The sequence below is a fragment of the Salvelinus namaycush genome, unplaced genomic scaffold (genome assembly GCF_016432855.1).
Source record: "Salvelinus namaycush isolate Seneca unplaced genomic scaffold, SaNama_1.0 Scaffold226, whole genome shotgun sequence".
Taxonomy (NCBI): Eukaryota; Metazoa; Chordata; class Actinopteri; order Salmoniformes; family Salmonidae; genus Salvelinus; species Salvelinus namaycush.
The window spans coordinates 171,337-185,890 of NW_024059075.1; the positions used below are offsets into that span (position 1 = coordinate 171,337).

At 41.6% G+C, this 14,554-nt stretch overlaps 1 protein-coding gene across 1 annotated transcript in view; it reads left to right on the forward strand.

Annotated features, from left to right (window-relative positions):
* Window positions 1–14,554, forward strand: part of dennd4a (DENN/MADD domain containing 4A) — an 87,801-nt gene that overhangs the window by 2,053 nt on the left and 71,194 nt on the right. The window contains exons 3-6 of the mRNA XM_038984282.1: window positions 3,256–3,502; window positions 10,919–10,988; window positions 11,644–11,813; window positions 12,483–12,721. Of these exons, the coding sequence (XP_038840210.1) occupies window positions 3,256–3,502; window positions 10,919–10,988; window positions 11,644–11,813; window positions 12,483–12,721 (726 nt within the window). The remainder of the gene's footprint in view (window positions 1–3,255; window positions 3,503–10,918; window positions 10,989–11,643; window positions 11,814–12,482; window positions 12,722–14,554) is intronic.

Below are 14,554 nucleotides of genomic sequence, written 5' to 3' on the forward strand. Positions count from 1 at the left end.
AGGAGTAAATGAGATCATTTGTCTATTAATTGTTTCAAAGGTAAACAACACGTTGTGGGATATTGTTTACTATGTAAACACACTAAAAGCCTTTTCCCTCTATCATGTACAGCTGTACAGTGCTGCCTCTGTAATGGCGACCTCAACTGTACAGTGATGGCTCTATCATGGTGACCCCAACTGTACAGTGCTGCCTCTATCATGGCGGCCCCAACTGTACAGTGATGCCTCTATCATGGCGGCCCCAACTGTACAGTGCTGGCTCTATCATGGCAGCCTCAACTGTACAGTGCTGGCTCTATCATGGTGCTGCCTCTATCATGGCGACCTCAACTGTACAGTGATGCCTCTGTCATGGCGACCTCAACTGTACAGTGCTGCCTCTATCATGGCTGCACCAACTGTACAGTGCTGCCTCTATCATGGCAGCCTCAACTGTACAGTGATGCCTCTATCATGGTGACCCCAACTGTACAGTGATGGCTCTATCATGGCGACCCCAACTGTACAGTGCTGCCTCTATCATGGTGACCTCAACTGTACAGTGATGCCTCTATCATGGTGACCTCAACTGTACAGTGATGCCTCTATCATGGTGACCTCAACTGTACAGTGATGCCTCTATCATGGTGACCCCAACTGTACAGTGCTGGCTCTATCATGGTGACCTCAACTGTACAGTGATGCCTCTATCATGGTGACCCCAACTGTACAGTGATGCTTCTATCATGGCGACCTCAACTGTACAGTGATGCCTCTATCATGGTGACCTCAACTGTACAGTGATGCCTCTATCATGGTGACCTCAACTGTACAGTGATGCCTCTATCATGGCGGCCCCAACTGTACAGTGATGGCTCTATCATGGTGACCTCAACTGTACAGTGCTGGCTCTATCATGGTTCTGCCTCTATCATGGTGACCTCAACTGTACAGTGATGCCTCTATCATGGCGACCCCAACTGTACAGTGATGGCTCTGTCATGGTGACCTCAACTGTACAGTGATGCCTCTATCATGGTGACCTCAACTGTACAGTGATGCCTCTATCATGGTGACCCCAACTGTACAGTGATGCCTCTATCATGGCGGCCCCAACTGTACAGTGATGCCTCTATCATGGTGGCCCCAACTGTACAGTGATGCCTCTATCATGGTGACCTCAACTGTACAGTGATGGCTCTATCATGGTGACCTCAACTGTACAGTGATGCCTCTATCATGGCGGCCCCAACTGTACAGTGATGCCTCTATCATGGTGCTGGCTCTATCATGGTGACCCCAACTGTACAGTGATGCCTCTATCATGGCGGCCCCAACTGTACAGTGATGCCTCTATCATGGCGGCCCCAACTGTACAGTGATGCCTCTGTCATGGCGACCTCAACTGTACAGTGCTGCCTCTATCATGGTGACCTCAACTGTACAGTGATGGCTCTATCATGGCGACCTCAACTGTACAGTGATGCCTCTGTAATGGTGACCTCAACTGTACAGTGCTGCCTCTGTAATGGCGACCTCAACTGTACAGTGATGGCTCTATCATGGTGACCCCAACTGTACAGTGCTGCCTCTATCATGGCGGCCCCAACTGTACAGTGATGCCTCTATCATGGCGGCCCCAACTGTACAGTGCTGTCTCTATCATGGCAGCCTCAACTGTACAGTGCTGGCTCTATCATGGTGCTGCCTCTATCATGGCGACCTCAACTGTACAGTGATGCCTCTGTCATGGCGACCTCAACTGTACAGTGCTGCCTCTATCATGGCTGCACCAACTGTACAGTGCTGCCTCTATCATGACAGCCTCAACTGTACAGTGATGCCTCTATCATGGTGACCCCAACTGTACAGTGATGGCTCTATCATGGCGACCCCAACTGTACAGTGCTGCCTCTATCATGGTGACCTCAACTGTACAGTGCTGCCTCTATCATGGTGACCTCAACTGTACAGTGATGCCTCTATCATGGCGACCCCAACTGTACAGTGATGGCTCTGTCATGGTGACCTCAACTGTACAGTGATGCCTCTATCATGGTGACCTCAACTGTACAGTGATGCCTCTATCATGGTGACCCCAACTGTACAGTGATGCCTCTATCATGGCGGCCCCAACTGTACAGTGATGCCTCTATCATGGTGGCCCCAACTGTACAGTGATGCCTCTATCATGGTGACCTCAACTGTACAGTGATGGCTCTATCATGGTGACCTCAACTGTACAGTGATGCCTCTATCATGGCGGCCCCAACTGTACAGTGATGCCTCTATCATGGTGCTGGCTCTATCATGGTGACCCCAACTGTACAGTGATGCCTCTATCATGGCGGCCCCAACTGTACAGTGATGCCTCTATCATGGCGGCCCCAACTGTACAGTGATGCCTCTGTCATGGCGACCTCAACTGTACAGTGCTGCCTCTATCATGGTGACCTCAACTGTACAGTGATGGCTCTATCATGGCGACCTCAACTGTACAGTGATGCCTCTGTAATGGTGACCTCAACTGTACAGTGATGCCTCTGTAATGGTGACCTCAACTGTACAGTGCTGCCTCTATCATGGTGACCTCAACTGTACAGTGATGCCTCTATCATGGTGACCTCAACTGTACAGTGATGCCTCTATCATGGTGACCTCAACTGTACAGTGATGCCTCTATCATGGTGACCTCAACTGTACAGTGATGCCTCTATCATGGTGACCTCAACTGTACAGTGATGCCTCTATCATGGTGACCTCAACTGTACAGTGATGCCTCTGTCATGGTGACCTCAACTGTACAGTGATGGCTCTATCATGGTGACCTCAACTGTACAGTGATGGCTCTATCATGGTGACCTCAACTGTACAGTGATGCCTCTATCATGGCGACCTCAACTGTACAGTGATGCCTCTGTCATGGTGACCTCAACTGTACAGTGATGGCTCTATCATGGTGACCTCAACTGTACAGTGATGCCTCTATCATGGCAGCCCCAACTGTACAGTGCTGGCTCAGATATTTTCTGTCCAGCAACAATGGCTGTGTCCCAATCCAAAGGTAGCATCCAATGGCTGTGTCCCAATCCAAAGGTAGCATCCAATGGATGTGTCCCAATCCAAAGGTAGCATCCAATGGATGTGTCCCAATCCAAAGGTAGCATCCAATGGGGTATGAGCAACCAGTCCAGGCCAGTACAGCTAGGCTAGGCTTGGCACAGCTGTGTATTGTGAATCAGTCCTAACATTTCCTCCTCTGTCTCCTCTCAGGGTTCTGTATGAGTGGAAGGAGAAGCTGAAGCCTGGCTGTCACATCGTCCAAACCACGCCCTCTGGTCGCCCTGCCAACATAAGTAGCTCCTCCTCCCAGCGCATCTACATCACCTATCGCCGCTCCCCGCAGAGCCAGCCTCACACGTCATTGGCTGTCACAGATGTCTGCATCATCATCCCGGGCAAAGGGGAGACGCCCCCTCACACCTTCTGCAAGGTCGACAAGAACCTCAACAGTAGTATGGTGAGCAGAATCAACCCGTACAATACTATACTATACAATACAATGCTACACAATACAATGCAATACAATACAATACTATACAATAATATACAATACTTTACAATACAATACACGATACAATACTATACAATACTATACTATACAATACAACACAATACAATACTATACACCACTATACAATACAATACAATACTATACAATACTATAAATACTATACAAAACAATGTAATACAATACTATACTATACAATACTATGCAATACAATGTAATACAATGTAATACAAAACTATACAATACTATACAATACTATACAATACGATACACTGCAATGCTATACAATACTACACAATACCAGGCAATACTGTACAATACAATACTACACAATACTATACAATACAATACTATACTATGCAATACACTACTATACAACACTATACACTACAATACTATACAATACTATACAATACAATACTATACACTACAATGCTATACAATACTATACAATACAATGTAATACTATACAATACTATACAATACAATACTATACACTACAATGCCATACAATACTATACAATACAATACTATACAATACTATACAATACTATACACTACAATACAATACTATACAATATCAAATCAAATCAAATTTTATTGGTCACATATACATGGTTAGCAGATGTTTGTGCGAGTGTAGCGAAATGCTTGTGCTTCTAGTACCGACCATGCAGTAATATCTAACAAGTAATCGAACAATACTATACTATACAATACAATAATATACTATACAATACTATGCAATACACTACTATACAACACTATACAGTACTATACACTACAATACTATACAATACAATACTCTACTATACAATACTATACAATTGAATGCTATACAGCACAATGCAATACTGTACAATACAATACTATCCAATATTATACTATATAAAACATAGTATACTATATAATACAATACAGTACTATACAATACAATACAGTACTATACAATACAATACTATATAATACTATACAATACAATTATATACACTATTATTCTATACAATACAATACAATACTATACAATACAATTCTATACAGTATTATTCTATACACTTCTATACAATATTATTCTATACAATACTATACAATATAATTCTATACAATATTATTCCATTCAATACTATACAATACAATACTATACAATACAACACAATACTATACAATACAATTCTATGCAATATTATTCTATACAATACTATACAACATTATGCAATACTACACAATACAATACTATACAATACTGTGCAATACTATAACATTATATACACTGTTATACTATACAATACTACACGATACTACACAATACCACACAATACGATTCTATACAATATTATACTATACAATACTACACGGTACTATACGGTACAATTATATACAGTATTATACTGTACAATACTATACAATGCCACACAATACTATACAATACAATTATATACACTGTTATACTATGCACTACTATACAATACTGCACAGTACTATACAATTCCATATAATTTGATACTATACAATACTATACAATGCTATGCAATACTATACAATTCTATACAATATTATACTGCACAATACTACACAATACTACACAGTACTATACACTACAGTTGCATATAATATTATACTATAAAATACTATACAATACTTTGCAATACTTTACAATACAATTCCAAACAATACTTAAGCAATAATACATGTGTCATGACATTTGTATCATGTCTGTGATGTGGTCATAGCCGAGTGGCATAGACCACCACAACCATGATAAAATAGTCATAACACATGGACTCGAGTGTATTATTGCTTTTATACAACAGGTGACCAGCATTAAAAATCAAGATTATTTCCCAAACCATCCATTTTTCAACAAAACGTGATGTTAACACGGGTTGTCAAGTGACATGTTAGACGTTCTCTGGTCGCTAGTTCTATTCGTATTGACCGCCATGTGAAGCAAAACTACTAGCACTGTAGCACGGCCTGTTCACCCCGCTATCATCCAGAAGGTGAGGTCAGTACAGGTGCATCACTGCCTGTTCACCCCGCTATCATCCAGAAGGCGAGGTCAGTACAGGTGCATCAAAGCAGGGACCGAGAGACTGAAAAACAGCTTCTATCTCAAGGCCATCAGACTGTTAAACAGCCATCACTAACTCAGAGAGGCTGCTGCCTACATGGAGACCCAATCACTGGCCACTTTAATAAATGGATCACTAGTCACTTTAAACAATGCCACTTTAAATAATGCCACTTTAATAATGTCTTACATATCTTACATTACTCATCTCATATGTATATACTGTACTCTATACCATCTATTGCACCTTGCCTATGCCGCTCGGCCATCGCTCATCCATATACTTATATGTACATATTCTCATTCACCCCTTTAGATTTGTGTGTCTTAGGTAGTTGTTGGGGAACTGTTAGATTACTTGTTAGATATTACTGCATGGTCGGAACTAGAAGCACAAGCATTTCGCTACACTCGGATTAACATCTGCTAACCATGTGTATGTGACCAGTAAAATTAGATTTGATTTAGCAAAGACATTGATACAGCAGATCAGAATAGAAACCAAAATGAATTTTGTTTTCGGATGGTCACAGCAGCGACAGCTATCTATTTCCACGGGGCAGAGCTCGTTCCCATAGGTTCTCATACGTTCAGCCACAACCATTCTCTCTGTCTTTTTTCCAGTGGATTCTTTGTGGTTCTTAGTTTCTTCATTTTTGTCTTCTTTTTATCACGAATGAGTCTGGCTTCAGTTTGCGATTTCCTTCATTGCCTCTTTGGTCAAAGTGCAACTCCAAATCAAACCTTATTCAGCAGGTGGCGTAGAAACTCCAGAGAATATTACCCTTCTCCTGTTTTGAAACAGTTGCCAGATCGATGTTTATCCCCTTGTCTGACAGCCATTCCAGAAAGATCTTCACTGCCCAGTTGGTTTGTCTTGATGTAGCTTTTTCATTTCTCTCCTTGTCTAACTTAACACTAGACTCAGGTTGCTGGTCCGTGTCTATAATGTTAACACTAGACTCAGGTTGCTGGTCCATGTCTATAATGTTAACACTAGACTCAGGTTGCTGGTCCATGTCTATAATGTTAACACTAGACTCAGGTTGCTGGTCCATGTCTATAATGTTAACACTAGACTCAGGTTGCTGGTCCGTGTCTATAATGTTAACACTAGACTCAGGTTGCTGGTCCATGTCTATAATGTTAACACTAGACTCAGGTTGCTGGTCCGTGTCTATAATGTTAACACTAGACTCAGGTTGCTGGTCCATGTCTATAATGTTAACACTAGACTCAGGTTGCTGGTCCATGTCTATAATGTTAACACTAGACTCAGGTTGCTGGTCCGTGTCTATAATGTTAACACTAGACTCAGGTTGCTGGTCCATGTCTATAATGTTAACACTAGACTCAGGTTGCTGGTCCATGTCTATAATGTTAACACTAGACTCAGGTTGCTGGTCCGTGTCTATAATGTTAACACTAGACTCAGGTTGCTGGTCCATGTCTATAATGTTAACACTAGACTCAGGTTGCTGGTCCATGTCTATAATGTTAACACTAGACTCAGGTTGCTGGTCCATGTCTATAATGTTAACACTAGACTCAGGTTGCTGGGCCGTGTCTATAATGTTAACACTAGACTCAGGTTGCTGGTCCATGTCTATAATGTTAACACTAGACTCAGGTTGCTGGTCCGTGTCTATAATGTTAACACTAGACTCAGGTTGCTGGTCCATGTCTATAATGTTAACACTAGACTCAGGTTGCTGGTCCATGTCTATAATGTTAACACTAGACTCAGGTTGCTGGTCCGTGTCTATAATGTTAACACTAGACTCAGGTTGCTGGTCCGTGTCTATAATGTTAACACTAGACTCAGGTTGCTGGTCCATGTCTATAATGTTAACACTAGACTCAGGTTGCTGGTCCGTGTCTATAATGTTAACACTAGACTCAGGTTGCTGGTCCGTTCCTATAATGTTAACACTAGACTCAGGTTGCTGGTCCGTGTCTATAATGTTAACACTAGACTCAGGTTGCTGGTCCGTGTCTATAATGTTAACACTAGACTCAGGTTGCTGGTCCGTGTCTATAATGTTAACACTAGGCTCAGGTTGCTGGTCCGTGTCTATAATGTTAACACTAGACTCAGGTTGCTGGTCCGTGTCTATAATGTTAACACTAGACTCAGGTTGCTGGTCCGTGTCTATAATGTTAACACTAGACTCAGGTTGCTGGTCCGTGTCTATAATGTTAACACTAGACTCAGGTTGCTGGTCCGTGTCTATAATGTTAACACTAGACTCAGGTTGCTGGTCCGTGTCTATAATGTTAACACTAGACTCAGGTTGCTGGTCCGTGTCTATAATGTTAACACTAGACTCAGGTTGCTGGTCCGTGTCTATAATGTTAACACTAGACTCAGGTTGCTGGTCCATATCTATAATGTTAACACTAGACTCAGGTTGCTGGTCCGTGTCTATAATGTTAACACTAGACTCAGGTTGCTGGTCCATGTCTATAATGTTAACACTAGACTCAGGTTGCTGGTCCGTGTCTATAATGTTAACACTAGACTCAGGTTGCTGGTCCGTGTCTATAATGTTAACACTAGACTCAGGTTGCTGGTCCATGTCTATAATGTTAACACTAGACTCAGGTTGCTGGTCCGTGTCTATAATGTTAACACTAGACTCAGGTTGCTGGTCCGTGTCTATAATGTTAACACTAGACTCAGGTTGCTGGTCCATCTATAATGTTAACACTAGACTCAGGTTGCTGGTCCGTGTCTATAATGTTGACACTATACTCAGGTTGCTGGTCCATGTCTATAATGTTAACACTAGACTCAGGTTGCTGGTCCATATCTATAATGTTAACACTAGACTCAGGTTGCTGGTCCGTGTCTATAATGTTAACACTAGACTCAGGTTGCTGGTCCGTGTCTATAATGTTAACACTAGACTCAGGTTGCTGGTCCGTGTCTATAATGTTAACACTAGACTCAGGTTGCTGGTCCATGTCTATAATGTTAACACTAGACTCAGGTTGCTGGTCCGTGTCTATAATCCCGGGTGGCACAGTGGTCTATGGACCGCCTCCCGGGTGGAGCAGTGGTCTAGGGCACTGCATCGCAGTGCTAGCTGCGCCACCAGAGTCTCTGGGTTCGCGCCCAGGCTCTGTCGCAGCCGGCCGCAACCGGGAGGTCCGTGGGGCGACGCACAATTGACATAGCGTCGTCCGGGTTAGGGAGGGTTTGGCCGGTTGGGATATCCTTGTCTCAGTATGTAAAAATGTAATAAAATGTATGCACTCTACTGTAAGTCGCTCTGGATAAGAGCGTCTGCTAAATGACAAAAAAAAAAATATATATATATATAATGTTAACACTAGACTCAGGTTGCTGGTCCGTGTCTATAATGTTAACACTGGACTCAGGTTGCTGGTCCATTTGCTCTTCTTGTTTAATTTCTTTCATATCTTCCACCTCCTCCTCTTCTTGTTGTTACAATTCATTAAACGTTGGATAAAACAAATCAAAAGTAACTTTAAAATCATCCATGACGAGTTACAGGTAGACTAGTAGTTGTAAAAGTTGTAGGGGTAAGGGGTTGCTAGGTAACGATGTAAACAATGCCACTTCATATGAACGTAAGCCATGTGTAAGTTGTCTCATATATCATGGGCAGTTAACATTGGTTAAATAAAGTCCACCTGTGTGCAATCTAAGTGTCACATGATCTATCTCGTGATCTCAGTATATATACACCAGTTCTGAAAGGCCAAGTTTGCAACACCACTAAGCAAGGGGCACCACCAAGCAAGCGGCACTATGAAGACCAAGGAGCTCTCCAATCAGGTCAGGGACAAAATTGTGGAGAAGCAACAAAGAGACCAAAGCTAACCCTGAAAGAGCTGCAAAGCTCCACAGCAGAGATTGAAGTATCTGTCCATAGGACCACTTTAAGCCATACACTACACAGAGCTGGGCTTTACGGAAGGGTGGCCAGAAAAAAGCCATCACTTAAAGAAAGAGTACGTTTGGTTTTTGCCAACAGGCATGTGGGAGACTCCCCAAACATATGGAAGAACGTACTCTGGTCAGATGAGACTAAAATTGAAGTTTTTGGCCATCAAGGAAAACACTGTCTGGCGCAAACCCAACACCTCTCATCACCCCGAGAACACCATCCCCACAGTGAAGCATGGTGGTGGCAGCATCATGCTGTGGGGATGTTTTTCATCGGCAGGGACTGGGAAACAGATCAGAATTGAAGGAATGATGGATGGCGCTAAATACAGGGAAATTCTTGAGGGAAACCTGTTTCAGTCTTCCAGAGATTTGAGACTGGGACGGAGGTTCACCTTCCAGCAGGACAATGACCCTAAGCATACTGCTAAAGCAACACTCGAGTGGTTTAAGGGGAAACATTTAAATGTCTTGGAATGGCCTCGTCAAAGCCCAGACCTCAATCCAATTGAGAATCTGTGGTATGACTTAAAGATTGCTGTACACCAGCAGAACCCATCCAACTTGAAGGAGCTGGAGCAGTTTTGCCTTGAAAAATGGGCAAAAAGCCGAGTGTCTAGATGTGCCAAGCTTATAGACATACCCCAAGATACTTGCAGCTGTAATTGCTGCAAAAGGTGGCTCTACAAAGTATTGACTTTGGGGGAGTGAATAGTTATGCACGCTCAAGTTTTAAATTTTTTGTCTTATTTCTTGTTTGTTTCACAATACAAAATATTTTGCATCTTCAAAGTGGTAGGCATGTTGTGTAAATCAAATGATACAAACTCCCCCCCAAAAAAATAAATTTTAATTCCAGGTTGAAAGGCAACAAAATAGGAAAAATGCAAAGGGCGGGTGAATACTTTCGCAAGTCACTGTACTTGTACAACAAGCTGTCTCACGCTACAGAAACAGAACATTGGCTCCTGCCCTATGGGCCATTCTGAATCAGCATGCCTAAAGCACGTTCAGGCAGATGAGCAGGGACGCTGGGCATCTTTCTTTAGGTGTTTTTCAGAGTCAGTAGAAAGGCCTCTTTAGTGTCCTAAGTTTTCATAACTGTGACCTTAATTGCCTACCGTCTGTAAGCTGTTAGTGTCTTAACGACCGTTCCACAGGTGCATGTTCATTAATTGTTTATGGTTCATTGAACAAGCATGGGAAACAGTGTTTAAACCCTTTACAATGAAGATCTGTGAAGTTATTTGGATTTTTACAAATTATCTTTGAAAGACAGGGTCCTGAAAAAGGGACGTTTCCTTTTTTGCTGAGTTTATAATGCATTGTCTTTACCCGTTTCAATCACATGTTGTGTTTGTCTGTTTGTCCTTGTCAGTGGGGATCCTCAGTGTACCTGTGTTACAAGAAGTCACTGGCTAAAACCAACACAATCGCATACAACGCAGGTAAAGTACTTGGATTCTCTATTGAACAGACTGTAATAGGACAGAATATTAGACAGACAGTGTAATAGGACAGAATATTGAACAGACAGTGTAATAGGACAGGATATTGAACAGACAGTGTAATAGGACAGAATATTGAACAGACAGTGTAATAGGACAGAATATTAGACAGTGTAATAGGACAGAATATTAGACAGTGTAACAGGACAGAATATTAGACAGTGTAATAGGACAGAATATTAGACATTGTAATAGGACAGAATATTAGACAGTGTAATAGGACAGGATATTAGACAGTGTAATAGGACAGAATATTAGACAGTGTAATAGGACAGAATATTAGACAGTGTAATAGGACAGAGTATTGAACAGACAGTGTAATAGGACAGAATATTGAACAGACAGTGTAATAGGACAGAATATTAGACAGTGTAATAGGACAGAATATTGAACAGACAGTGTAATAGGACAGAATATTAGACAGTGTAATAGGACAGAATATTGAACAGACAGTGTAATAGGACAGAATATTAGACAGTGTAATAGGACAGAATATTGAACAGACAGTGTCATAGGAAAGAATATTGGACAGTGTAATAGGACAGAATATTAGACAGTGTAATAGGACAGAATATTGACTGATTTCTCTCTCTAGGTCTGTTGTGTCGGTACCCAGAGGAGGACGATGAGTCTTTTCCCCTGCCGGAGTCTGTTCCTCTGTTCTGTCTGCCCATGGGAGCTAGCATTGAGTTCTGGCCAGCTCACACCAAACACTCCTTGCCTGTCTTCTCTACCTTTGTGCTGACTGGGGCCTCTGGAGACAAGGTGGGTACAAGCACACACCAGAGGAGGCTGGTAGGATAAACTATAGGGGGAAGGGCTCATTGTAATGGCTGGAATGGAATAATTGGAACGTGGGTTACACATGCATGTGTAACGGATGTGAAATGGCTAGCTAGTTAGCGGGTACGCGCTAGTAGCGTTTCAATCAGTTACGTCACTTGCTCTGAAACCTAGATGTAGGGTTTCCCCTTGCTCTGCAAGGGCCGCGGCTTTTGTGGAGCGATGGGTAACGATGCTTCGTGGGTGTCAGTTGTTGATTTGTGCAGAGGGTCCCTGGTTCGCGCCCGTGTCGGGGCGAGGGGACGGTTTAAAGTTATACTGTTACACATGATGTGTTTGATACCATTTCCATTCCAGCCATTACAATGAAACCGTCCTCCTAAAGCTCCTCCCACTAGCCTCCTCTGACACACACACAGACAGACAGATATTTTATTTTTATTTATTTTACCTTTATTTAACTAGGCAAGTAGGTTAAGAACAAATTCTTGGGGATTTGCGGATATGTTACTTACTGTTGTGTGTGTGTGTGTGTGTGTGTGTGTGTGTGTGTGTGTGTGTGTGTGTGTGTGTGTGTGTGTGTGTGTGTGTGTGTGTGTGTGTGTGTGTGTGTGTGTGTGTGTGTGTGTGTGTTCGTCTACTTCTCTCCAGGTGTATGGAGCTGCCATCCAGTTCTATGAGCCGTACCCAGAGGACCAGCTGAGTGACAGACAGCGTTCTCTCCTGGGGCTACCGGGCACGTGCAATAGCAGCGAGGGGACAAAGAGCGTTCACGCTAACAAGAGTATCTGTTTGCTGTCACACTGGCCGTTCTTTGACTCATTCAGGAACTTCCTGACGTTCCTCTACAGATACTCCATCTCTGGACCACACGCTCTGCCCATAGAGAAGTGAGGAACACGCACACACACACACACACACACACACACACACACACACACACACACACACACACAGACTCTACACGCTTTAATTTCATTTCCCTATACCATCTCATTTTCAAGTGTCAAGTAAAAATAGGAAACAAATAAAACCAACAATACTTAGTAATAATAATAATATGAGAACTACTGTCTGATATAAATAACAATATTAATAATAATATTAATAAAACATATTATACTATGGGAACTATTTTTTGATAATGATAACAATGAACTAATAATATTAATAATAAAATGGAAACTACTGCCTGATAAAAATAACAATAGACTAATAATAATACTATTAATAATAAAATGGAAACTACTGTCTGATAAAAATAACAATAGACTAATAATAATAATATTAATAATAAAATGGGAACTACTGTCTGATAAAAATAACAATAGACTAATAATAATAATATTAATAATAAAATGGAAACTACTGTCTGATAAAAATAACAATAGACTCATAATAATAATATTAATAATAAAATGGGAACTACTGTCTGATAAAAATAACAATAGACTAATAATAATAATATTAATAATAAAATGGGAACTACTGTCTGATAAAAATAACAATAGACTAATAATAATAATATTAATAATAAAATGGGAACTACTGTCTGATAAAAATAACAATAGACTCATAATAATAATATTAATAATAAAATGGGAACTACTGTCTGATAAAAATAACAATATTAATAATAATAAAATAGAAACTACTGTCTGATAAAAATAACAATAGACTAATAATAATATGAAAGTTGTTGTACAACTACTAATAGGTCTAAAACTAATAACAACTACTGCGACAACTATTCTTTCACTGTAATAGCTACTGTAAATTGGACAGTGCAGTTATATTAACAAGAATTTAAGCTTTCTGCCCATATCAGATGTGTCTATGTCCTGGGAAATGTTCTTGTTACTTACAACCTCATGCTAATCGCATTAGCCTACGTTAGCTCAACCGTCCCGTGGAAGGGACATCGATCCCGAAGAAGTTTTAAACTAAGTACCTATAAATATATACATATTTAATAATATCTCCACATTAATATTCAGTATTATTAAATTAATTAAATTAATAAAGAGATACTTTGGGATTTGGGCAATGAGGCCCTTTATCTACTGACCCAGAGTCAGATGAAGCCCTTTATCTACTGCCCCAAAGTCAGATGAAGCCCTTTATCTACTGACCCAGAGTCAGATGAGGTCCTTTATCTACTGACCCAGAGTCAGATGAGGCCCTTTATCTACTGACCCAGAGTCAGATGAGGCCCTTTATCTACTGACCCAGAGTCAGATGAGGTCCTTTATCTACTGACCCAGAGTCAGATGAGGCCCTTTATCTACTGACCCGGAGTCAGATGAGGCCCTTTATCTACTGACCCAGAGTCAGATGAGGCCCTTTATCTACTGACCCAGAGTCAGATGAGGTCCTTTATCTACTGACCCAGAGTCAGATGAAGCCCTTTATCTACTGACCCAGAGTCAGATGAGGCCCTTTATCTACTGACCCAGAGTCAGATGAGGTCCTTTATCTACTGACCCAGAGTCAGATGAGGCCCTTTATCTACTGACCCAGAGTCAGATGAGGCCCTTTATCTACTGACCCAGAGTCAGATGAGGTCCTTTATATACTGACCCAGAGTCAGATGAGGCCCTTTATCTACTGACCCAGAGTCAGATGGGGCCCTTTATCTACTGACCCAGAGTCAGATGAGGTCCTTTATCTACTGACCCAGAGTCAGATAAGGCCCTTTATCTACTGACCCAGAGTCAGATGAG